General features: G+C 43.9%; 1 protein-coding gene across 1 annotated transcript in view; it reads left to right on the top strand.

Annotated features, from left to right (window-relative positions):
• Positions 1 to 22,503, top strand: part of LOC126249291 (neuronal PAS domain-containing protein 4) — a 462,434-nt gene extending 439,931 nt beyond the window's left edge. The window contains exon 11 of the mRNA XM_049950945.1: positions 22,335 to 22,503. Coding sequence (XP_049806902.1) covers positions 22,335 to 22,503 — 169 coding nt within the window. The remainder of the gene's footprint in view (positions 1 to 22,334) is intronic.
• Positions 22,504 to 25,521: the final 3,018 nt, after the last annotated feature.

The raw sequence follows: 25,521 nt of genomic DNA, 5'->3' as shown, positions 1-25,521 counted from the left end.
TATAAATTGTCGCAGAGCACAACACGCCGACCACCTAAAAAATTATCACTGTCATTATATTGATGCAACATCGAGATAAACCACCAGCAAAGTAGAAAACATTGGAATAATAGCAAGAAAAGGCGAAAATTGCCCGAAACGAATATCTGAATGGATAATAACAGAGCTAAAAGCAAAAGAACGCAGGCTTTAGAACACCCTTCTCACTTTCAGTGACAAAAAAAGTTTCAGTGAAGATAACTCAATATTTCAACGTCAGTAAACGCATTTTCTATGGTGTTTTCAGTAATAATCCAGTTTGGAAGCAAGGGTCACGGAGTGGCAGCGCACCTGTCGCTTGCTGGAGCTGTTAATAATACAGTCCTCTTTTCTCTTCACTTTGCACCGTTACTTCAAACGGATCTTACGGCGGTGTTGGCAGATTCCGACTATGCAGCTCACTGCCAGCAAGGCCATCAAACCGGATCCCGGAAGGGGCTCCAGTGTGGCCTTTGTCAAGAAACCAGCCCGCTATTTGAATGTGACAAGCAGCGACGAATTTTTCGGAGATTCCTTCTCGTAAAACGATAGAAAATTGATCTGATTAGGAGCTTCATTATCATTAACACATTTACAGTTTTAGTCAATGCCTGGCGTCTCAATAGCGTCACTTAATTCTCTATGCCGTACAAACGAAATAGACGTGAATCGCGACAGAGCCACGAACTCAGTTCGCAGGCGGAAGAAGTCTCGTATGAGCTTCATCCGTAATTCATGTCTTCACATATCAGTTAAACGAATCCCACGATTCTCCTAACACAACGATAGGTCTGATTCTGATACCAGAAGTGACTCAACGTAGTAATTGTTATATCTACATTGTCTTTGTTTTCCAAGAGATGATAAGTCTGGCAGGAAACGAAAGTTTCACTGTACGAAAATCATTCACACCTTTATAGCGGACAGTGTCTCATTATGCAGCATGTCAATATACACATATTCGTGTAAGGGAAAACTGTTTCTTCTACTTTTCACTTACTAAATTTCCTTTTGTGTCCAGACTTATCATGTACTTTAAGTATTGGTTATTTTAACTTGTACTGAAATTTTCTCATCTATGTCTACATCTACATATATAGGGTGAGTCACCTAGCATTACCAATGGAAACACTTCCCAAACCACAACGAGTACTGAATAATCAATTCCGCAGACCGAAATTGTGGAGAGGGGCTATTGTGATTGGTTAATACAAACCATTGAGAAATGCACGGAAATCTGATTTTTAACACATACTTATGTTTTTAAGTGGAAACCTGTTACTATTTTAGCACAACTGAAAATAGAAACAAATACTTAAATCAATTTAGTTTGTTACATGTGCAATGGTTAAGTACATCCAGGTTAATTTGTAACGTAAAGTTGAAGCTTCAGACGTTCAGTCGCGTGTTCTAACAAACAAGGTCTGTAGGGGTATGTTTATGGAGACTACGATGTTTACCAGCTTGGCTGTCTCCTAGTCTGCGTGAAGCGCTTGCTGAATTAGTCCTTGTACTTAGAATAACTGTAGCACACTGTGTTACCGGACGTCTGTGATAGTGTATTGTACACAAGTAAGAACAGAAATACGCACTGTAGGGACGTGAGCAGTTCGCAAGTGCAACAGTGTGTACAGTGTTGTGAGAACTGTGACAATGGTTTATTCTGACTCTGAAAAGGCAGAGATGATACTCATCTATGGCAAGTGTAGACAAAATGCAGGTACAGTAGCACGTTGTATGCAGAAAGGTACCCGGACTGAGATCATCCGACGCGCCGCACACCTGAAAACATCTACGAACAATTGTATGCAACAGGTATGGTCGTAACCCGCAAACAGGTCGATAAAAAACACACCACAGGAGATGCAGGTGCAGTTGGTGTGTTAGCCGTTGTTGCCGTGAACCCACACATGAGTTCACGTGACATCGCTAGAGGCAGTGCAATGAGTCAAAGTAGTGTAATGCGCATACTTCATCGTCACAAATTTCACCCGTATCATGTGTCACTGCATCAGCAATTACATGGAGATGACTTTAATAATCAAGTGAAATTCTGTCGAAGAGCATTAACAGAGAAAGCGTTACAGTTTTACTTGTTTACCGATGAAGCACGTTTCGCAAACCACGGTGCAGTGAATTTACGAAACAGGCATTACTGATCCGTGCACGATCCTTGCTGGCTTCGACAGGTAGAGCGACAGCGACCGTGGAATATAAATGTATGGTGCGGAGTAATTGGCGACCATCTCATTGGTCCTCACTTCATTGAAGGCATCCAGAATGCTACAAAATATATCGAGTTTCTACAAAATGATCTGCCAATAATCCTAGAAAATGTCCCGCTGGAAACGCGTAGACGAATGTGGTACCAACATGATGGTGCTCCTGCAAATTCTGAAAAGAACACTAGGCTGACCCTTGACAGAATGTTCGATGGGAGTTTTATAGGACATGGCGGGCACACAAATTGGCCAGCCCGTTCTCCTGATCTTACACCTTTAGACTTCTTTCTGTGAAATACGTTAAAGGAGAACGTGTACCGTGATGTGCCTACAAACCCAGAGGATATGAAAAATCGTATTGAGGCAGCGTGTGGCACCATTACACCAGATGTACTGCGTTGTGTAAGACATTCATCACGTGGTAGATTGCAAATGTGTGCAGCAAATGATGGGCACCACTTTGAACATTTATTGACCCGAAATGTCAAGACACACTCTTTTACATTCTGTAAGTGAAAACAAAAAACAAAGTTGTAATTTTAACTAAATTTTCATGTCATTGTACATTTTCTTCCAACAAATCACTGCCGTACAGTATTCTTCAGAGAAAAAGACTAACAAAAATGTCAGCATGTGGCCGTAACGTGCTGTTCAAGTTTCTTCTGTACCTACGTTGCATCACTGTTCTTTTTGTATCCTTAATTAATTCGGATCTCTCCGATACACACGATTGAACTGTTGAGGAGCTACCCAAGCATCAACTTTACGTTACAATTTACTCTGGATGTAATTTACATTTTACAATGTAAGAAACGGCATTAATTAAGTATTTGTTTCTATTTCCAGTTATGATAAAAATAATAACAGGTTTCCATTTAAAAAAACACAAGTATATGTTGAAAATCAGACTTCCGTGTATTTATCAATGGTTTGTATTAACCAATTACACCAGCACTTCTCCTCACTTTCCGTCTGCGGAATTGATTATTCCGAGTTTGTTGTGGTTTGGGATGTGTTTCCAGTGGTAATGTTAGGTGACTCATCCTGCATATTCGGCAGGCCACCGTATGGTAAGTAGTGACGTGTATCTTGAACCATTACCAGTCATTTCTTTTACTATTGCATTGCCAAATGGAAGGACGGAAAAACGACTATGTGCCTCCGTACATTGTCTTCGCCGTCCTTACGCCAAATGTACGTTGGCGGCAGTAGAATGGTTCTGCGATCAGCTGCAAATGCCCATTCTCCAAATTTTCTCAATAATGTTTCGTGGCAACAGGTTGTCTTCTCTCCAGGGAAACCCATTAATGTTTACGATGCATCTCCGTAACACTAGCATGTTGATCGAACCTACAGGTAACAAATCTAGCAGCACATCTCTGAAATACATAGTGAGGTGGCGTAATGGTTTGCACACTGGACTCGCATTCGGGAGGACGACGGTCAAACCCTCGTTCGGCCATCCAGGTTCAGGTTTTCCATGATTTCCCTAAATCGCTCCAGGCAAATGTCGGAATGTTTATTTGAAAGTGTACAGCTGGTTTCCTTCCTCATCCTTGTCACAATTCGAACTTGTGCTAGATCTCTAATGACCTCGATGTCGAGGGGATGTTAAACCCAATCTCCCTTCCTCCTCCGGCTCTGAAATGCTTGGATGTCTTCCATTAATCCGACCTGGTGGGGTTCCAAACACTTGACCAGCAGTCTGAATGGGTCGCACAACTGTTCTATATGCGATCTCCTTAGTAGACGAGCTACACTTACGAAGAACACTCCCAAGAAACCAAAGACCACCATGTGCTCCCTCCATTTTACACCACTTTGCAATTTTACGTGTAGATACTTAATCTACGTGACTGTGTCAAATGGTTCAAATGGCTCTGAGCACTATGGGACTTAACATCTATGGTAATCAGTCTCCTAGAACTTAGAACTAATTAAACTTAACTAACCTAAGGACATCGCACAACACCCAGTCATCACGAGGCAGAGAAAATCCCTGACCCCGCCGGGAATCGAGCCTGGGAACCTGGGCGCGGGAAGCGAGAACGCTACCGCACGACCACGAGCTGCGGACATGACTGTGTCAAGCAGCACAACACTAACAATAAATTCGAACATTGCAGGATTGTTTTACATACTTATCTGCATTAACTTACATTTTTCTACTTTAAGGCAACCTGTGATTCATCATTCCAAGTAGAAATTCTGTCTAACGCAAATCTGTACCCTTATAAAGTCACTCAACGACGATTATTTACAAAATACTGAAGCTTCGTCAGCAAACAGTCGCAGATTGTTGCTCAAACAATCCTTGAGTTCATTTATATATACAGAGAACTGTAGCGGTGCCATCACACCTCCTTGGGGAATTCCTGGCGATACCCTTGTCCCTGATGGACACTCGCCGACGAGTACAATGTACTGGGTTCTATTGCTTACGAAATCTTCGATCCTCTAGATAACCTGGGAATCTGTTTCGTATATTTGGACCTTCTTGAACAGTCTGTTGTGGGCACCGTGTCAAACGCTTTCCGAAAATCCAGTAATATGGATGTGACTTGCCATTTATCCCTCTTTCGCAGGGTATCATATGAGAACAGAGCAGGTTGCATGCCCCACGAGCTATACTTTCTAAATCCGTGCCGATTTGTAGACAGAAACATTTATGTCTCAATTTTATTATATTCAGACTTAGAATATGTTCAAGAATTCTGCAGAAAATCTGTGTTACGGATATTATGCTGTAACTTGACGGGTCTGCTCTTTTGCCATTCTTCTCTACAGTAGTCAACTGGGATTTTCTCAGTCGCTTGGGACTTAGCCCTGGGCGGGAGTTTCGTGACAAATGAAAGCTACGTAGGTGGCCAAGTTGTAGAGTATTCTTTGTAAAGTCGAAATACGATTCCATCCGGACCTGACTAATTATTTGTTTTGAACTCTTGTAGTTGTTGCTCCACTGCAGGGGTGCCTACTATGTTCACCATGTGGGAGTCTATTCCACGTTCAGACGACGGTATGTCTATACCATTTTTCTCTGAGACTGATTTCTTAAACGCGAAATTTAGAGCTGTAGCTTTCATTTACTCTCTTATAGTGTTATATCAGACTGGTCGACGTGTGACTGGATATACGCCTTCGGCCCGCTGATTGATTTTACATAGGATCAGGTTTTTTTGCAATTTTCGGGAATATCTTTTGCTAATGTATGACTGTAAAATTTGTATATTTCGAGCATTGATCTTCTTATAGACGCACGAATTTATAACTTGTTTTCTGTTCACATTTCCGACTTGGCCCATAATTCCTCTAAGTCCACCATACTGGAACTAAATGATGTCCATTCGTCGTCTAAGCACAATGTTAACACCTACTTATCTGCTGTTTACAGTATACATAGTGTCTTAGACTTCATGACGGATTTATGAACTTCAACAAACATCGTCGCTGTGATTGTCGTTAAGGTCAGGCCTATTTGTAGCTACAATTCTATTGGAAATGAAAGTCGCGAGCTCTCTATCTTCTTATCTCGTGTTTTCTACTGAAAATCTCGTGCTTGTACTCTTGTTAACTTTACTATTTCAGAGATCGCCTAAACATTGTTTTTTTTTTTAAGTGGTCCTTGCGCAACAAATAACTTACTTGGTCTTTCTGCTGCCACTGCTTGATCTGCTGCATTCCATTATTTAACAAAAACATAAGAAAACCTATTATTCATGCTGAGTGCAATGCATTTTCTGTATGGCGGCTCCTGCTGTTGCTACGGCTGCTGCTGCTTACTACAGTTACATATAATTCAAGAGAAAGGGTTTGGTCAAATCTAAATTCGATAAATGATAAGCCAAACAAGTAATTCCTTTTTTTCAAAAACTATATTCTGAAAGCGATTCTTTCTCATTCAATTAACAAAATGCTAGAAGCTCTTTGAGCAATCGCTTCGTACGTAAATCTGCCTCCAGTGGCATTAAAGCAGTATTACAAATTAATCAAACTCTTGAGACAGACTAAAATACTTCTCAATTAAATATATAGTGAAACAATTCCCTGACAATTACAAAAGAAATCAAAGACAAAAATCAAGACTTAATGTATTCGCCTAACAATGGTTTCCCTTAAGAATTCAACTCCTATCATTATCAAAATTACCGTCTGCTGCTACGCACATACACAAACCCTTTCCTTTTAATTAATAAGCGCGCTGCAAATCATAAAAAAATATCATCTCAATACCAAATCCTGTGTCGCTGCTGGCGGACACGGCAGTACGGCAGCTCGGCGACGACCCCTGCCCAACACACGTGCGCACCACAGTAGGCGGGCTCCTACACTGGCTTCCAAACTGCCACTAATTAATCCGTGCGTTGCGAAGTGCGGCAACAATATCTTAGATTCCAGAGCTTGTGCATGCGAGCTGTAGCCAACCTTTAAATCCTAAGAGAGTATTGCCAACTCTCAGAAATATATTTTAATATTAATCGATGTTCGCACAGTAAATCGACTAAACTTGATGATACTTGAGTTCGGTATATACTAAATTTCTTAAGTGCTTAAAAATCAAGAAACAAGTGATAACTCACGAACCACAGACGAATTTATAAAAGAAAAGTGTTAAGTTGTTATCACAGTAACGCTGTAAAAAATTTCCATATCCTTCAATACTCTTGGGTCATCCGTATGTGACAGTCTTGCGGCAGGCAAAATTCGTTCACAAGTGACCAGGTAGTGAACTAATCGTCCTGCGCATCATAGATTTTGCCAACAGTATATAACTACCGTACATATCTGAAATCCAGAAAATTCAACAAAGCAGAAATTAAGGTTATGACCTAATGCAGAGACGAGCATTTGCTCTCATTAACTCGAATGAACAGAACAGAAGGAAGGTTTGAGGCAAATATCCCACAACCTCTAAGTCATTATCGATGCTGAACAAATTCAGGTGGTTGAGAGGATGCGATAGGAAATGGATCGAGCGTTACTGAAAGTATCATCTGAGGATTAGGTTGAAGTTATTCCGGAAAATTGTATAAAGCCGAAAATGACATTAATCCCGCCTTCTCCAACGACAAGATCAGTGTCTTTAAAGCGCTGCTTTCATAGTACCATTGCGATCGCCACCTGTTCAGGTCACAACCGTTGTAAGTTCAAAATGGTTCAAATGGCTCTGAGCACTATGGGACTCAACTGTTGTGGTCATCAGTCCCCTAGAACTTAGAACTACTTAAACCTAACTAACCTAAGGACATCACACACATCCATGCCCGAGGCAGGATTCGAACCTGCGACCGTAGCAGTCGCACGGTTCCGGACTGCGCGCCTAGAACCGCGAGACCACCGCGGCCGGCCGTTGTAAGTCTGATTAACTAATGTACTGTGCACAGAAAGCATTTTGACAGAAACATCTACGGAAATTAAATGAGATACATTTTCACTAAAATAAATAATTTAGAAAAATTAATCCAGTACATCGCAGAGTGCTTTACTAGAGTTGAATATTAATTTTTTATTAATTAATGCACGTGTACCTTATAAATGTTCGCCACATAGGTGTGTGAGGTGGCGCAACGGTGTAAATGGGGGAATGTGACCCAAACTGTCCACTTCATAGGAGTCGCCTCCGGGCTGAAGCCAGGGGTAGACAGCTGGCCATTTGGCATCTTGAGGTAGTGTGTTTCTGCCGATACGGCAGCAAATCCGCCAGGGAGTGACCACCAGTGGACGAAGGTCTATGACGACGTCTTGCACGATTGAGTGACAGAAGTCTCGGCAGAAAAGTGATGAAGAACGGTAGATAGACAATATTAGGATCCTTTTCTTGTATGTGTAGATCGTTTTAATTTTCTTTCACACTGATTCTGTATTACCTGAGTGCAAGGGGTATATAGCAGAGAAAACCTCATTCTGGCTTTGTGCTGTTGGTCAGTGCTCAACTCCAGTAGGATAGCAGTTGGCATTTGGGCCGTGTTATCATATCCAGTGTCAGGTTACACATCTGGTGTCAGGTTACACGCTTGAGCTCCTTGGTGGCCTCCACTTCCCCTTAGGAACTGAGGAAGGTCACAAAAAGGAACCCCCGCAACCCTTAGACCAGGGGTGGGCACGTGAGCTGCTTATGAGGCTGCCTGTGGGCACTGTATATCGCCATGCAGACACGATGCGCATACAGCTTGCATTCTCTTACTCGTGAACAGGACTTAAGACAATAATACACGACTAACAGGTGACGCTCGACTGCGTAGTCACTTTACTATTCTTTGCATTGTCATAATTATTACAGCACAACAATACAATGAATATTTACTACGAAATGTAACGTATGTGGTATTTTCGTAAGTGTAAGACCAATACAATAATTCTGTAATGCAGAAAAGCAAACGAATTTACGCTAGCGCGCATACTTTTATGCGGCATCTCGTCACGTAAGGCTTTGTATGTCAATCAACATGTTGTAAAACAGCAGTGTATCTTCCTATGTTTGTCAGTGAATGAAATTTTATACTTGATTTCTGTCCTGAATGACCAGCTCATACATCATATTCCACTTTCTCCTGAGTGTTAATGAGTCGTTTCAAAATGGTTCAAATGGCTCTGAGCACTATGGGACTTAACGTCTGAGGTCATCAGTCCCCTAGAACTTAGAACTACTTAAACCTAACTAACCTAAGGACATCGCACACATCCATGCCCGAAGCAGGATTCGAATCTGCGACCGTAGCGGTCTCGCGGTTCCAGAATGAAGCGCCTAGAACCGCTCGGCCACACCGGCCGGCAAGTGTGTCGTTTCAGCTTCGTTCGGAAGACACCAAAAGACTAAAGACATGTGGTTGACTGTCTTCGGTTTCTATAAAGGCACAACACAGTGATAAAGAAAGAAATAACGAAGAATCTTTTCACCACCAAATGCTGTAATGAGTACTGAAACGCCGCGAATTAATGCACACATCAAAAAAGTTTTGCATCACCCCAGTTCCCAAAACTCCTGAAGATAACGTGGACTGTGGATATTCTATCACAGACACAGCTCCTTTGACTGCTCAGAGATATCACTAAACCCGCCCAAAGATGTAAACAACCATGCATGAGTAGCGACTTTTAGACGGAGGGGGTTTGACAGCCGATCACTTGCAGTCACTCCACCAGGAAGGAGGTACACGGCTCGTGTTGTCTCTAGTTCAGCCAAGCCTAGACGGTCAATACCGCGGTTCGATCGCGTCCTCATGGTTACTTTGTGCCAAGAAGGGCTCTCTACAAGGGTAATGTCGAGGTGTCTCGGAGTGAACCAAAGCAACATTGTTCGGACATGGAGCAGATACAGAGAGATAGGACCTGTCGATGATATGACTCGCTCAGGCCACCCAATGGCTACTACTGCAGTGGATGGCAGCTACCTATGGATTATGACTCGGAGGAACCCTGACAGCAACGCCACCATGTTGAATAATGCTTTTCGTGTAGCCACAGGACGTCGTGTTACGACCCATAGGCTGTATGAGGCCCTACTTCACTCCCGACATCCATGGCGAGGTCCATCATTGCATCCACGACACCATGCAGCTCGGTACAGATGGGTCCGACAACGTGACAAAAAAATGGTTCAAATGGCTCTGCACTACGGGACAACTGCTGTGGTCATAAGTCCCCTAGAACTTAGAACTACTTAAACCTAACTAACCTAAGGACAGCACACAACACCCAGCCATCACGAGGCAGAGAAAATCCCTGACCCCGCCGGGAATCGAACCCGGGAACCCGGGCGTGAGAAGCGAGAACGCTGCCGCACGACCACGAGATGCGGGCGACAACGTGACAAATGGACCTCTCAGGATTGGCTTTACGTTCTTTTCACCGATAAGCGTCGCATATGCTTTCAACCAGACAATCGTCGGAAATGTGTTTGGAGGCAACCCGGTCAGGCTGAACTCCTTAGACACTCTGTACAACGAGTGAAGCAAGATGGCAGTTTCCTGATGTTTTGGGGTGGCATTATGTGGGGCCGACGTACGCAGCTGGTGGTCATGGAAGGTGCCGTAACGGCTGTACGATACGTGAATGCCATCTTCCGACCGATAGTGCAACCATATCGGCAGTAAATTGGCGGGGCATTCGTCTTCATGGACGACAATTCGCGCCCCCATCGTGCACATCTTGTGAATGTGAATGACTTCCTTCATGATAACGACACTGCTGGATTAGAGTGGCCAGCATGTTCTCCAAACATGAAACCCACCGAACATGCCCGGGATAGATTGAAAAGGGCTATTTATGGACGGCGTGACCCAACAACCACTCTGAGGGATCTGCGCCGAATCGCCGTTGAGGAGTGGGACAATCTGTACCAACAATGCCTTGATCTACCTGTGCATAGTATGCCACGGCGAATACAGGCATGCATCAGCGCATGAGGACTTGCTAATGGGTATTAGAGTTACCGGTGTGTACAGCAGTCTGGACCACCACCTCTGAAGGTCTCGCTGTGTGATGGTACAACATGCAATGTGTGGTTTTCATTAACAATAAAAAAGGCGTAAATAATATTAATGTTGATCTCTATTCCAATTGTCTTTACTCTCGGAAAGTAGGTGAAGCAAAACTTTTCTTCGTGTGTGAACATACCGTAGGTTGATAGATATTACAAGCTGTACAAAACGTTCTAAAAATCGGTCGTTCAATTCAGTAAACATCGGGTGTGGGGAGGTTAGGGAGAGGGGATGAGGGCCGGCCGCTGGTGGCCGAGCGGTTCTGGCGCTACAGTCTGGAACCGCGCGACCGCTACGGTCGCAGGTTCGAATCCTGCCTCGGGCATGGATGTTTGTGTTGTCCTTAGGTTAGTTAGGTTTAAGTAGTTCTAAGTTCTGGGGGACTTATGACCTCAGCAGTTGAGTCCCATAGTGCTCAGAACCATTTGAACCATTAGAGGGGATGAGGAAAAGTGGTATAAAGGAAACGACAATGAAGTACCACGCTCACCGACGTAAGTTCTTCATCGTAAATACAACAAAGACGTAAAGTAACAAGCAAAGACACGTTTCTGATTTTATTAAACGCCTGATAACTTAAAACATGTAATCTTGCTGAGAACTGTTAAGTACGGAGCTAGTGTGCTACTTATGAAAAGAAAGAAACATCTACATTCACCACTCTAGTTTTGTCTTCAAACGTTTTTTCACTAGCATGTTTTGTCTGGAATGAGATAACTGCTCATCAAACGCATTGCTCCAGTCAGTTAAGCGCCAGTGAGACTTCTCGTAAGATTAGATTTTGTTAAATTCAACAACTGTGAAAATTGTTCTCGAGTTAAGTTCTTGTAAAATATTTCAATATTTTCTGCAGTGTGAGAGCTGTCCAGGAGCACACGACTACACTGAAAGTAAAAAGTTCCAACTGAATTCGAGGAGTCGCACTTTCAATGCCCAGTGCAAAAAGAGTTGGAAAAGCACTAAAATCAAGTCCAAATCGATTTTGATCACTAAGTCTAAATTGTCCTTTCTGGAAGTTTCTTTATCCACAACAACAATGTTCTTTTGAAACCGAAAGCCGGTGTCAAAAACGTAGGTAATTAATTTGTCTACCCGACAAAGTTGTAGTATAGACATTCAGGTGTTTTGTAAGGCCAGTCAGAAATGCTAGATGTAATATCCACTGCATGCCATCAAACCCTTTGACTGGCGTTCCTTTCACGTCCATGAGTCAATGTGATGCCCTAACACAAGTACAAATAACGTTCTGAAACAACACCTCGACACAGCCATCTACTTCACAAAAAACACGGCACATCGCCATAATCACAACACAGCTCTGCCAATAAGGTTTCAAACTGGTGGTGTCCCAAACCGTGTGATATCAGTTTACTAATATTATCTGTTTTCACTGCAAAGTAAATGAGGCCACTTATTTTGGAACATTTTCCCAGCAGATTAATGCCTTCTAGGCCGCAATGTATCGCTGGTATTTCCTGCTGGATACCAACTTATTTCACCTTGTCCTTATCAAAGCAACGACACCACACTTTCGAAAAATCGTTGCAGGAGTTTAATCTGCAGCAAGCAACGGAAGTTTTTTCTCAACAAAGCTCATATTTGTCACTAATGTACCCTGAGCTAGAAAATGTGTTGTCGGCCGTAGTTTACTGTGCATTGGCACTAAATCATGAAGCTTCTCTGTCAAGTTGAACTCGGCGTCAACACCTCTCATAAAATGCAGCAAGCTGAATAACTTCTGGTACAACCATGCTCTCATCCAAAGGAAATGAAAAAAAAAAAAAAATCCTAGTTGTGTCTTTCAGATGTGTTTCCATGCCGCTTATCATTTATTCGATGCGTCTGCAAACTCTTCTCCTTGTAAGAGGAAATGTTTAAAAAACCAGAAGAATCCCTGGACACAAGATGGTAGCGGCACCAACAAAACACTGTTTAAAAAATTCATCATCGCTGAATGCTCGCTTTTTTTGGCTATTTTAAGAGCTATGTGATAGCTCCCTCTCAATGCACCATCAATGTGGATGACATGTTTGTCTTTCTGTAATTAACTTACAAGAAAGAGGTAAAATTGAGGGCCAAACCACATAATGCTTTACAAATAATAGTAACATTTTCAAGAAATGACATATAATTACATTAATTTTCTTCGTTTCCTCTCTTCTGTTTTAGCTCGAGAAGTTTGGCCTTCCTTTCCCCACTATCCAAAGTGATCAAGGATTTTTTATATAGCTGTTGAAAATGCCGCTTCCACGTCAATAAAACAGCACTAATAACAGGCACGAGTCTGGTTTGTCTCTCAATAAAAAGGTTTTTCCCTCTAACTGTAGGTTGACGAGTAGGGACCATTTTCAGACATTTTTCTCACGCTAATTTTGCTGTATCACGAACGCCAAAGAGACTTTGACATCGACAACACTAATGACTAAAGGTAAACCTGACCGTCTTACCGTGCTGTCATCGGTAACAAACGACCAATGTTAGAAGAGAGGGGGAAGGGGAACTGCTGGATGACAGCGCCCGCGGGCGAGAAGTATGGGCACTCACGAGCGCCCACGTTCGCACTAGCGGTTTTTCGCACCCGCGCCTTAGACAATTGGGAGAGCTACCTACAGGGTTCAATTGAGATAACATGGGCAGGAAAGCCCTCCCTATCTCTCTCAGTCAACTGAATCGCAATAAAATAGCGGTAAACACGCTGTAACAATAAGATTCGAGCGCCCCCTGCTCAGCATTATCCTTTATAACCAGCGCAACAGGTCTGAGCACCATCCCCCTCTCTCTCTCTGTCTCTCTCTCTATACAGTTCAGTTATTGCAAGAGCATAGTCAATTGTAGTCTGTAGTGAAAGAGTTTGTAAATAATAACACTAATATAGAAAATAACTAATGGTTTATTGAGAACAATTTTTTCTTTCGTATTAACAATTTTTGTACGTTTACAAAGATATTTTACAATAAATCATTTTGTCTTGTTATTTGCTTGTACTTACATTTTTCAATAAAACTAATCATCTCAGATACTGTTTGCACTAGAACTGGAAGAACTTAAATACTACAGTTCCCATATAATCATTACTTTCTGATTTATTTCCAACATTCACATGTACATTTCATTAATCAATCATTTCTATTAACAGTATATACATTTCACTGTGTTGATTATTCAGTGAATGATTTATTTTTTCTACATGCAACATATATACCTGGGGAATGGGGATTAGCAGCACCAGGTGAAGAAGAAAAACCACACACACACACACACACACACACACACACACACACACACATACATACATACATACATACAGACAAATGTACACTTCTGTTCAGAAAAAATATAACACTTTCAACAATTAGAGATAGGACGTTCATATTCATAGGACAAGTACATTAGTAAGCTCTGCAGAAATGATTAGCATTCTAGACACCTCGGTTCAGCATGTGTCCTGTTGCCTAGTAGGCACAGGGTCCGCCATGGGCCGTGATAACTTGTTCAAAGCACCATGGCATCGTCATGTATAAGGCCCGAATGGCGCCCAGTGGTAATCCAATCCATGCTGCATTCACCTGGTTCTAGAGTTCATCTGTGATCTGTGGTGGTTAGCATTGGGTCACAGTGCTGCACGGATCTTTTGACCAAATCTTACACATTTTCGACTGGCGACACGTCTGGTGACCTCGCGGGCCAAGGCGAAAGACTGATATGCTGTGACACCAAGAAGGCACGTGTTCGTGGAGTTACATGTGGTCGTGTATTGTCTTGCTGAAAAATGGCATCTGGGGTGTTGTGCAGAAAGGGAATGGCTACTAGTCACAGGACATCATTCACGTAAGTCACATTGGTCACAGTTCCTTGGACACACACCAACTGTGATTTGTGTTTATACCCTATAACTCCAGACATCATATGGCCTTGAGTTGGCATTGTATGTCTTGTGCGAATACAGTCACTGAGATATCGCTCCCCCTGTCCGCAGCGAACCAGTATGGGGACTCATTTTCAAATAAACAGAACCAGAATTCGTACGAAAAGAACTATCTGATGCCAGTCTTGTCGCCAGTGACGTCGTTCCATACACCATTTCCGTCCAGTATGTTCCTGCACATTCGTCAAAGGTAATCGCATGTTGTGTACATAGTTCCGCGTAGTCAGCGCGTACACTACTTTCCCACTAGAGCGCGCCCCGCTAAGCACAACAGCGCAGGCGCAGCGCTCGTCCGTCTCCGCTCTACGAGATGGCTCTGGCTTAGAGACGGACCAAATTCTGCTTCCGCCGATCCGCGTATAAATATGTAACGCAGCCAATGCGATTGCTGCTAACGTAGAACCTTTTTGTCCTCGCGGATCACACTCGCGCAGTGATACCTGAACGCGCGAGGCGTTATAACGAGTGTACAGACCTCCGATTAGTCAGTCTGCACTAGTCTGCACTTGTCTGTACCAGTCTATAGTCAAGTTTCAGTCTGCGCCTAATAAGATTATCATATTCCTGTACATAACCATGAAGAGAAATATATAGACGCTTTGTCAAGTATCAGAGATATGTGAGAATAAGATTAACGTACCAAGACCAAAGGAACTTCAGATTGTCAATTTTAAACAGCACCCAGAATCAAGTTACGTAATGTCTATGCTTCTTATTATTTTAATAAATGTGTGTGAAAATTAATCAGGTTATTTTAAAGTTGGTCACCGTCAATCTGCTACTCTAAGTGTGCAAGTGGCATTTCTATCGTCTGACCTAACGGCAGAAGATAAACACGCCACAATAAGACCACGAGACATATTGCTGACACTCGCCTACTTCGTTAGAGCGACAAGTCAATTAATCTGATGGTGTGCGTACCGAAGGTCTTACAGTACGCACACCACAGCGCAGAAGTGGACGACGTCCACATAATCCATGCGGCGGACTCTCATCCCTGGTAGTTTACTGTGTGTTACACAGTTCCAATGTTGCGTCAAAGTCTAGGAGGACGCAGATCTGTCCTGCAATGCCGTTCGGACGAGGTGTCTATCTTCTCGGGCGGTGGTCTGGGTGGTGCGAACTGATCCATCTTGTCGTATTCTACGGCCTGCAGTGAACCATTTTGCACACACCCGTTACACTGCTGAAACACTTCGTGTCACACGAGCAGCAATTTCCCAGTCGGATGCATCTCATTTTGTTATGCCAATAATGCACCCTGTTTCAAACTTACTGATCTGACGGTGGCGTAGAGCATACGCCTGCGAGGCATGCTGCAGGTCTGCTCAAGGCACACTGATTCATTACCTTCGATTTATACCGACAATGAGAGCCGCAGACATATTTTACCGGTAGGTGGTGTTGCGCCATGATATCGATGTTGATCTCGGACCCACGGGCTGATATGGTTCAAATGCTAATCATTTCTGCAGAAGAAATAAATGTGCATGTCGTGTGAATATGACCGGCCCATCTCTAGTCGTTCAAGGTGTTCAGCTATTTCTGAACATGAGTGTATATAGAATTTTTTCCGAGCACGCAAAGTGTGCAGATGTGTATATGTTACACATACATCAATGTGAAATTTACGCACACGTTGTGTGCAATTAAGTATTCATAACCACACATACTGAACTATGACAAGTGGTTCATCCAAATATTCTGCATAATCATGCGCAAGCACTGATGCGCGAAAACGCTATGACCTCCTGCTTGTTTTTACGTCTTTTGAGCGAAATACAGGGTGATCAAAAAGACAGTATAAATTTGAAAATTGAATAAATCACGGAATAATGTAGATAGAGAGGTACAAATTGACACACATGTTTGGAATGACATGGGGTTTTATTAGAACCAAAACAATACAAAAGTTCAAAAAATGTCCGACCGATGGCGCTTCATCTGATGAGAATAGAAATAATTAGCATAACAAAGTAAGAAAAGCAAAGATGATGTTCTTTATAGGAAATGCTCAATACGTCCACTATCATTCCTCGACAATAGCTGTAATCGAGGAATAATGTTGCGAACAGCACTGTGAAGCATGTCCGGAGTTATGGTGAGGCATTGGCGTCGGATGTTGTCTTTCAGCATCCCTAGAGATGTCGGTTGATCACGATACACTTGCGACTTCAGGTAACCCCAAAGCCAATAATCGCACGGACTGAGGTCTGGGGACATGGGAGGCCAAGCATGACGAAAGTGGCGGCTGAGCACACGATCATCACCAAACGACGCGCTCAAGAGATCTTTCACGCGTCTAGCAATATGGTGTGGTTCTAATAAAACCACATGTCGTTACAAGCATGTGTGTCAATTTTTACCTCTCTATCTACATTATTCGGTGGTTTATTAAGTTTTCAAATTTATACTGACTTTTTGATCACTTGGTATATCAATGATTTGCGTATCAGGTATACGGCAATTTGTTGGTAGGTTTGTGGAGGTATATGGCATTAGATGTCTACGCAGAAGTCATGTAATTCGCGTTAATAACAGGCCGATAATTTGCGTACGAGGTGATGGGGCCCTATAGCGATCCTAACTGATGCCATAGGATTCACATTAGGCGAATTTGGTCGCCGAGACATCAACGTGAGTGCACTTTAATGTTCCCCAAACCAGTGTAGCAAATTTCTGGCTCAGAGACACGGACAGTTATATTGCTGAAAGATGAAATCCCTATCAGGGAAGACATCAAGCACGAAGAGATGCAGTTGGTTCGCAGCTGTCAGCGTATCTTAGATTACTGCCACAGGTCCCATACAAGCTCAGGGGAATAACTCCCATAGCATAATATTCCTCCCACCAGCCTGTGTCCGTGGCGCGCTGCACGTTTCTAACCACCGTTCACCTTGAAGACGGCGTTTGTGGAGACGACCATCGACCCAGTATAACAAAAAATGTGATTCATTCGAAGAGCCGTCACGTTTAAATTGATCGATGCTCTAATCCCGATGGTTCCGTGTACAGTGCAGTCGTACGTAACTGACTTTGCAGAAGGGTCAACATGTGAATACATGAGTGTAGTCTGCTGCGGAACTCCGTATTCAGCAGTGTATGATGAATGGTGTGTTCCTAAACACTTGTGCGAGCACCAGCATTGTGCTCTTCCAGCAGAGAAGCCACAGATCACCATATGTCGTACTGTAGTGGCAACTTCTGCCACCGAATGTATCAGGATGACCACATGTAGCGGGAAGAAGTAGAAGGCACCGTATTAAGACTCGTCCAAGCTTTCCAAGTGATTTATTGTTTCCAACTACAGTGCCGTGGTCCCCTCAATCTGTGTCACTGGTTCCCACAATGCTGAGTACACCACTTCGCTGTCTGTAAAACGGCTTGGTGCGGAATGGCTGCATCAGTGACCCGTGCACGCACTGTGTGTCGGCCTTGTACGACAGCGGAGTTGCGTCGTCGTCAGGATGCCGGCAGTCGTCTCAGTGGTCTGCATCCCTGCCGACTCAGAGCCATTCGGTGTGTGCCGCAGGCGGCCAGCTGTGTGCTTTTTGCTGGCATGGCTAAGGTCGTGACGACCACAAGCGCCAGAGATCTGGAGCTTGAATCTGCGGCCCTCAACTCGAGGTGCCTCTGGCGTTTGTTGGAAGCCAGGACGACTGCCCGCGGTACATCTACATCTACATCTACATCCATACTCCGCAAGCCACCCAACGGTGTGTGGCGGAGGGCACTTTACGTGCCACTGTCATTACCTCCCTTTCCTGTTCCAGTCGCGTATGGTTCGCGGGAAGAACGACTGTCTGAAAGCCTCCGTGCGCGTAACGAGGCGTGGAGTGGCCCGCTGCTGTGTGGCTCTGGATCCTGTGTCAGCCTCAGAGGGTCGAACCAGTGACTTGCCGTGGACTGGAACACTGGAGCCTCATCTGCTGCTGCGTGTAGTTGGTGGTGTGACACGCCCTGCCGTCCAGGAGAGCTGCCACACTTGAATGAATCTCGTTAGAAACCTGCACCGAATTATATGCAGCTGTGCGCCTCTGTTTTGCCATATGCGCTGCTTCACGTCACGTACTCATAACACGCTAGATTGGCCAGTGGACCCATTCTGTCTGCGATTTGCGACAGACTCTTTCATCAATTTGCCTACCCTGTGGCCTCTATGCTACTTCGCAACTGTTGGTATGCATAACTCACTGCAATCCGGCCTGCACCTGGCTGTAACTTGTGCTCCGAATATTGCAAAAAACTAACTTTCCCTATCCTAAACGGTGGTGCCGCTACAGTACTATATAAAACAGACAAGCCTCTGAATTCCACGTTCTGTGAATAGTCGTGGACGTCCAACCACTTAGCACCTAGTGGTAGTTTCACTGTCCTTCTACCTTTTTCAGTAGGTGCTCACGACAATATCACGTGAACATTCGACCGCCTCCGCCGTTTTCGAGATACTCGTTCACAGACTCTGCCTAATAATAATCTGCCCTTTATCAAAGTCGCTTATCTCAATGGATTTCCCCATTTGCATCCCATATCTTTGCTTGGATGAATCCCCATCCGTGTCTACTCTGCTTACATACTTTCGTTACCGCATCACGTGTCCGCAAAGCCACCAGGCAGTATCCAACGCTGCAATGGGCTTTGGTCACAATATTTTGGCTTATGACTACTTACCAATAAATACACAGACACACAATCAGTCACTCCAGTGAACAGTGTGAATACAATAGAGTGCCGATCCCATAGCCATAGATGAACCGTTTGTCGTCATGATGGGACAACCCTACTTTTAGCTGTAGTCCAGCAGGTACCTCATGGTCACTCTCTCGATAGATTACCTGGTGTATCATATATGGAGCTCCGACAACACCTTCTAGGAAGTACCTCTTGTAATCGTCAGCCGGCCGGTGTGGCCGTGCGGTTCTAGGCGCTTCAGTCTGGAACCGCGTGACCGCTACGGTCGCAGGTTCGAATCCTGCCTCGGGCATGGATGTGTGTGATGTCCTTAGGTTAGTTAGGTTTAATTAGTTATAAGTTCTAGGCGACTGGTGACCTCGGAGGTTAGTCGCATAGTGCTCAGAGCCATTTGAACCATTTTTGTAATCGTGAGAGCTTTCGAGGCCGCATAATGCACACCCTTAGCCCACCTCTGGGAGGCACGGTATGCCTACATCCTGCATGTGAGCCGCACAAACTCCATAATCTGCGTCTTTCATAAGGCCAATAACCTTTTTGTTCGAAGTGTTATTCGAGAAGGGTTATCGGCCACATATCCAGATGTGTCTAATTCTTCATGACTGTACCTAATTACTTTATTGGATCGCAACCTTTCACCCAGTAAATAAAACTATCTGTATCTGTACAAAATAACTTGAGACCGGCGAAGTTTGACTTAGCAAAGTCAAAGCGAAATCGGTGTTGAGTTTGGAAAGATTCAGAACGCAAATACCAATACAGTTATGAACTGCACTGAAATCTAGGCCATCTCTAGTGAGTATTCCTTCACTGAAGATGGTGACCGATATGAAATTCGGCCTGACGACGTAATCTCTTGCATCATGACGCCCATCCCATGGGTAAACTAAATGAATTTCTCGGTACTCTTTAACATTCTCCATAGCTTTTTTCCGAACATTGAATTGTTCATTAATTTGTAAAAATCTTCTTCAAAATAAACTTCCATGAGAACCCACCGTTCAGTGTTTAAATCAATGTATTTTTTTAGTCAGGGATGCTTCTTGAAGGAGCTTCGGTGACTGACACAAACAACTTCCATCTCCAACCTCAGACTTTGCTGGAGGTTTATGTAGTGGATTATATAACGTTTTTTTGTTCCTCAGCCTTGTCAGATGCCTCGGAATGAAGACATTGCGGGACTAGGCACTCCAGACTAGTTGAAAGTTGTTGTGCTCATCATGCAAATGGATGGAATATTACAGCTCTACCTCCAGTACATATCCCTCACCACTATCCTCAGCTACATCTTTGATCTTTACCTTCAGTCTGTTGATTTCCCCTTTGGACATCCTTTGGAGCACCCCACATGGTAAACTTTGTTGCGTGCCTACCCCATAGAGGTTGTTTACGTCAAGATAACGGATATGAGTTAAATAGTCTGAAGGCTTGTATTTCTCCTCACTCATTCACGAATTATTCGCCATGGCGTTCCTCTGCACGCACCAGCAAAGTCTCCCATGAACGTATGGAGGCAGAGGGGTCACTTGCACAGTACGCCACAGAATCTAGGGATTTTAGTTGGATTAAATGACGAACGAGATCGCTCCTGGTGGTGGGCGTTCTTAAACTTTAAGAACTTTTTATCTTTGAAAGCATTTCTCCATGTATTGGTTTCTGGCTCGAGTAGTCACTGAGGTACCTTTCAAGATACTCATTTGTGGTGAACGAATTGAGACATCTGTGGCAAGAACGCGAGTACTATATTCTTTTGACATTTGAGAGGAAAGTAGGCAGGACATGTTTTTCATCCACACACAGTATTACTCCTCGCACTCGGAGATTAGGAAGAGATCTATGTACTTGGGGCATTCACCGGCTTCTTTCGAAAAGTAGTGGGGTCTAACTGCTTCATGCTTGACTTCCTTCTTCTGCAGAGTGTGCTCATGGTCGTCTTCATCTTTTGTCTTATCAACTCACAGAGTGGAAACGTGAATCGAATAATCAGAGTTGTGTCTCCTAATTTTTCGAATGTTCTGGAGTTTTATGAGGAATGAAATGCCTGCCAGAATCTAATGTTTTATATATTCTCGCATTTCATGCATATTCAGCGTGATTTCTATCGCTAGCTGGAAGCAACGATGCAAAGCAGTAATTGTACTTAAGATTCTGGACATTTATACAGTCTTGTTTCAGCAATATATCTTATGGAAGACGGATAAAACTCGCACCCCCCCCCCCCCCCCAATAAGTGGGTCGAAAACATGTGAGTATATACCAAGATGTAGTATATTCCTAACCGCGGAACTGGACATCGTTGCCGCATGTGATAAAAATAGCTCAGTATGACATTCTTCATAAAAGTTTCAAACCACTCTGTAATCAACTGACCCCACGGTATAACGCCAGTAATCTTCCAAATATGGACGATGTTCTTCTCTCCAGCACAACTGTTTTGCGTTTACTGGCGGGATGCCATGAGCCATTGAAATATCCAAGGGATTCTCTTTCTGGAACTGCTTAATACTCCAATGCGGCCGCAGGACATACTTGGTAATTACTAATCAGTAATAGCACAAGTAGTGGTGGGGCCGCTGGTAGACCCAACACGTTGTCATCGCAATCTGCGGTAACACTCGAGAGATAGGTCAATGCATGGAGAGTGTGGCCCAGACGATGGTAAGCAGGCTAGCCTGTGACTTCGATGGCCTTGGGCTGCACCGCAGATATCGACAGATATTGCTACCGCTGCTGCCTAGCTCCTGGTTGTGGATATATCGTTGTAGATGATGATGGGTCCTGCTGTTACTACCGGTTCATTGCTGGTCACTGCTACACCATTGCAGATGATGACAGGCCTGGTTGCTTCCGCAAAACTTGCCGTGGGTCCATCATTGGCTCTGCTGCACCAGGCTTCTGCACAGATGGTTGCTAGTACGTACACGAGTCAGGATCGTGCTATTGCTGCTGCGTGGCCGGCTGTGAGTACATCAACTGACTGGCCTGCTACTTCATGTCCAGCTGCGTGTACACCACAGACCAGGCTGCTGCATGGTCAGTTGAGGGTACATCCACAAACCAGGCTGCTGCACAGCTGGCTCAGCGTACACAGTCCACAGAACAGGCTACATCATCATCAAGGGGGGTGTATCAGGCTGCATCATCATGGACAGTGGAGCAGGCTGCTTGACCATCGGAACAGATAATGCGCCAGGCTCCTGTGTGTCCAGCCATGGGTGCACCATCGTCAGTGAACCAGCTACTGTTGCTGAATGTGCGAAGCGTGTCACCAATAATCCATATCCATATCATCTGCACAGTGGAAAGGAGGAAGAAATACTAAGTACTATGCATAATTAAAAAGATGATATATGTAGGGTATATTGTATTCCTACTAACGTTCAAAATTCCCTGTGTCCAAATCAGTCTACGGGATCCTATTGGCAGCTGTCTCCTGCAATAGTCGTTCTAATTCCACCTGTACATCGACAGCCCCTGGCTCTTGTCACTGAGCACACCTAGAGACACACTAGAATATACCACTTTACGAATCCATGCGTGCAACTGTATGTGTTGGATATCACTATTGTTAGAAAAAAAGGAAGATCCACTACTCACATATGCAACCCTTGACAACTGACATTATCCCCTATGAGCTGGTTGTAAAGAATGATGTTATCTCAACTGCTACAGGGATCTCCTGAACATGATGATGATGATCATCATCATCATCACTAATGACAATGGGAGACTGTGGCAGTGTCGAGCCAGTAGTTACTGGGCTCAGGTACAGCACTGAAACCACCACCATGGCCTCAAGCTCATTGAAGAATTCTACAACAGAAAGAAACAAAAATTATAATCTCAGATAATTGCTCATTATTCACACATAGGGAGGAAGGGAGGGAGAGAATGAGTGTGAGAGAGAGAGAGAAACTGGTACTTACTTTCACATGAATTAGGATTTATGCAGTCGCCGTCCTCTGGAACGTCGAGCTGCCTTGCTAGATCCTAGAGTGAGCTGTCGCTCAACAGGGGTGATGATATGCTCCCATCTGCAACAGAAAACGAAGTAGAGGAAGAAGAAGAAGAAAAATAAGAAGATATTAGTCATCTGACTAATAAAAAGGAAACACATACACACACGCACGCACGCACACACAAGACAACATGAACAAAAGTCAGCACCACATACCTGTATCGTCAGTGGTCAATCAGGGCCAATTATTAGCGATACCTTAGTCGTCAGCAGCGCCAATACCATGCTTCATTCTGCTGAGAGGGGTCTAGGTATGAAGAAAGAACAGGGCTAATAGCAGAGGGAATGAAAGGAATGTTGGGATGATTACTACTGCGAAGAACCAGACAGTCGCTTTGGCCAGTCTACCAAATAGGGAATGAGTGCTAGAATTACTTTGACCAGTCTACGTTCTTCCACAAGGAAGGGAGTGACTTCTGTCAGCGATTAGACTGGAATGAGTCTGTGCCAAATTGCCACCATTAAATAGGCGAAAGCAGCATATTTCAGCCTATAGGAAACAAGAACGCTTGTGGCTGCATAGTCAGGCTGGTTCCTGCATGTGCGGGCTGGCATGAGTCAGGACCTGACCACTATTACACCACAGCATCCTGTGATGACATGAATAGTTTCTTCTTCTATCGCTTTGCAGCAGCACTATCACACTGGTGTCTTAAGCTGGTTCATCCCAGTGTGCGTAGCCACTAGTGAGTCACTGCTTATTCATCATCACTCTGCAACATCCTGTGATCAAAAGAAATGTATTTTTTTTCGCTGCTTTGCCGCAGCAATACCACACAGACGTTGTTATATTTCAATGCAGTTGTGTGGTATATCATATCCGAGATCTTATGTGGGCTGAAGCACATCCGATAGTGACTGTTCGCCCAGCAGGTTTTAGGACTTCCACATTAATGGCCACTCACGTGCTGGTAGCCACCAGCACCAGCAGGCAAAGGCCAGTGGACGAGAGCAGGCTATCTGCAGATTCCCACCCACATGACTGCGATACCATCAGCTTGTTGAGTCCTGCCACTGCTCTGCACCTGGCCGTGAGCTGGCTACTATTTGCTGACTACCACCCACGGGACCACGATACTGCTGGCGCCAATCCTGATATACCCACTGCTGCTGGACTGCCAACTGTGTCTGCTAGATGCTGCTCAGGTCCCAGCCGACTGCTGGCTACGCTCACATGCAGTATAGCTGTCGCAGTGATGGCAACAAAGGACGCACATTTTTCGGAAGAGGTGTGTATCTCAGTTGATGTATTAGACAACTGGCCAGATACTGTGTAAAGAGATTCATGTGTGGGTCCTAGGATTAGGTTTCTGTGGGCAGGTGGGTCTTCCAGAAACATAATGAGGACACTTCAAGAATTATAACTCCAATACTCAGCAAGCTGCACAGGAAGTGTGTAACGAATACTTACCTCAACAGAAGGAAGAGGATGTGAATAAATAAATAAAACGCAGTTTTAAAAAATAGACAACACCATTTATTGATAATCCAATCCAATTTTTACATTTTCTGAATCACAAATGTAATCACTTGTGTGTCCATACTTTTTCCTGAGTCTCCACATAGCTGGCCATTTATAATCTTCATTGTTTCTTGTTAATGCACTTCCGAAAATGTCACGAAACAAAAACTTTTCATGACCTTTGATGTAAACAACGTTGTCTTCATGATCGTAGATATGGAGCGTTGCCGCCATTTCTTCACACTGCTGTCCGTCATCATCCCATCACTCTCTGTCGTGATTGTTGGTCAACATTGCTGCTGTCTAGCGAGTTTTGGCACTATGCACTGGCCCAAACGGTTTGTGTGAACCGACGATTGTTAAAAATGCCTTCAGTACTCATCCAGTGTTTTCGAATGCAAGGAATGAAACATCTTTAAACACAAATTGTTTATACTCTTCGTAAAAGCCCTGCACAACTGCAACGATGTTCATACTTGTGGGGTGTCTGTTATGTAAAGCAGTACCATTACATACATACTAATCGCTACACAATTCCTGTGATAGGCTACTAATTAATGATACGATAGTGCAACAATAATGTGTATTCCCATGTGTTTGGTGAGAAATTATGTGATGATTCGAATTCAATGTGGAGGTCTATAGGGCATCTCTTGATACTTTCGTTTTCCTTCAAGCACAAAGTCATGAAAAGTGGTGCTAATTCT

Source organism: Schistocerca nitens, chromosome 3, assembly GCF_023898315.1.
Source record: "Schistocerca nitens isolate TAMUIC-IGC-003100 chromosome 3, iqSchNite1.1, whole genome shotgun sequence".
In the NCBI taxonomy this organism is placed as follows: Eukaryota; Metazoa; Arthropoda; class Insecta; order Orthoptera; family Acrididae; genus Schistocerca; species Schistocerca nitens.
The sequence above is the reverse complement of the archived record's forward strand: the minus strand, read 5'-3'. Positions and strand labels throughout refer to the sequence as shown.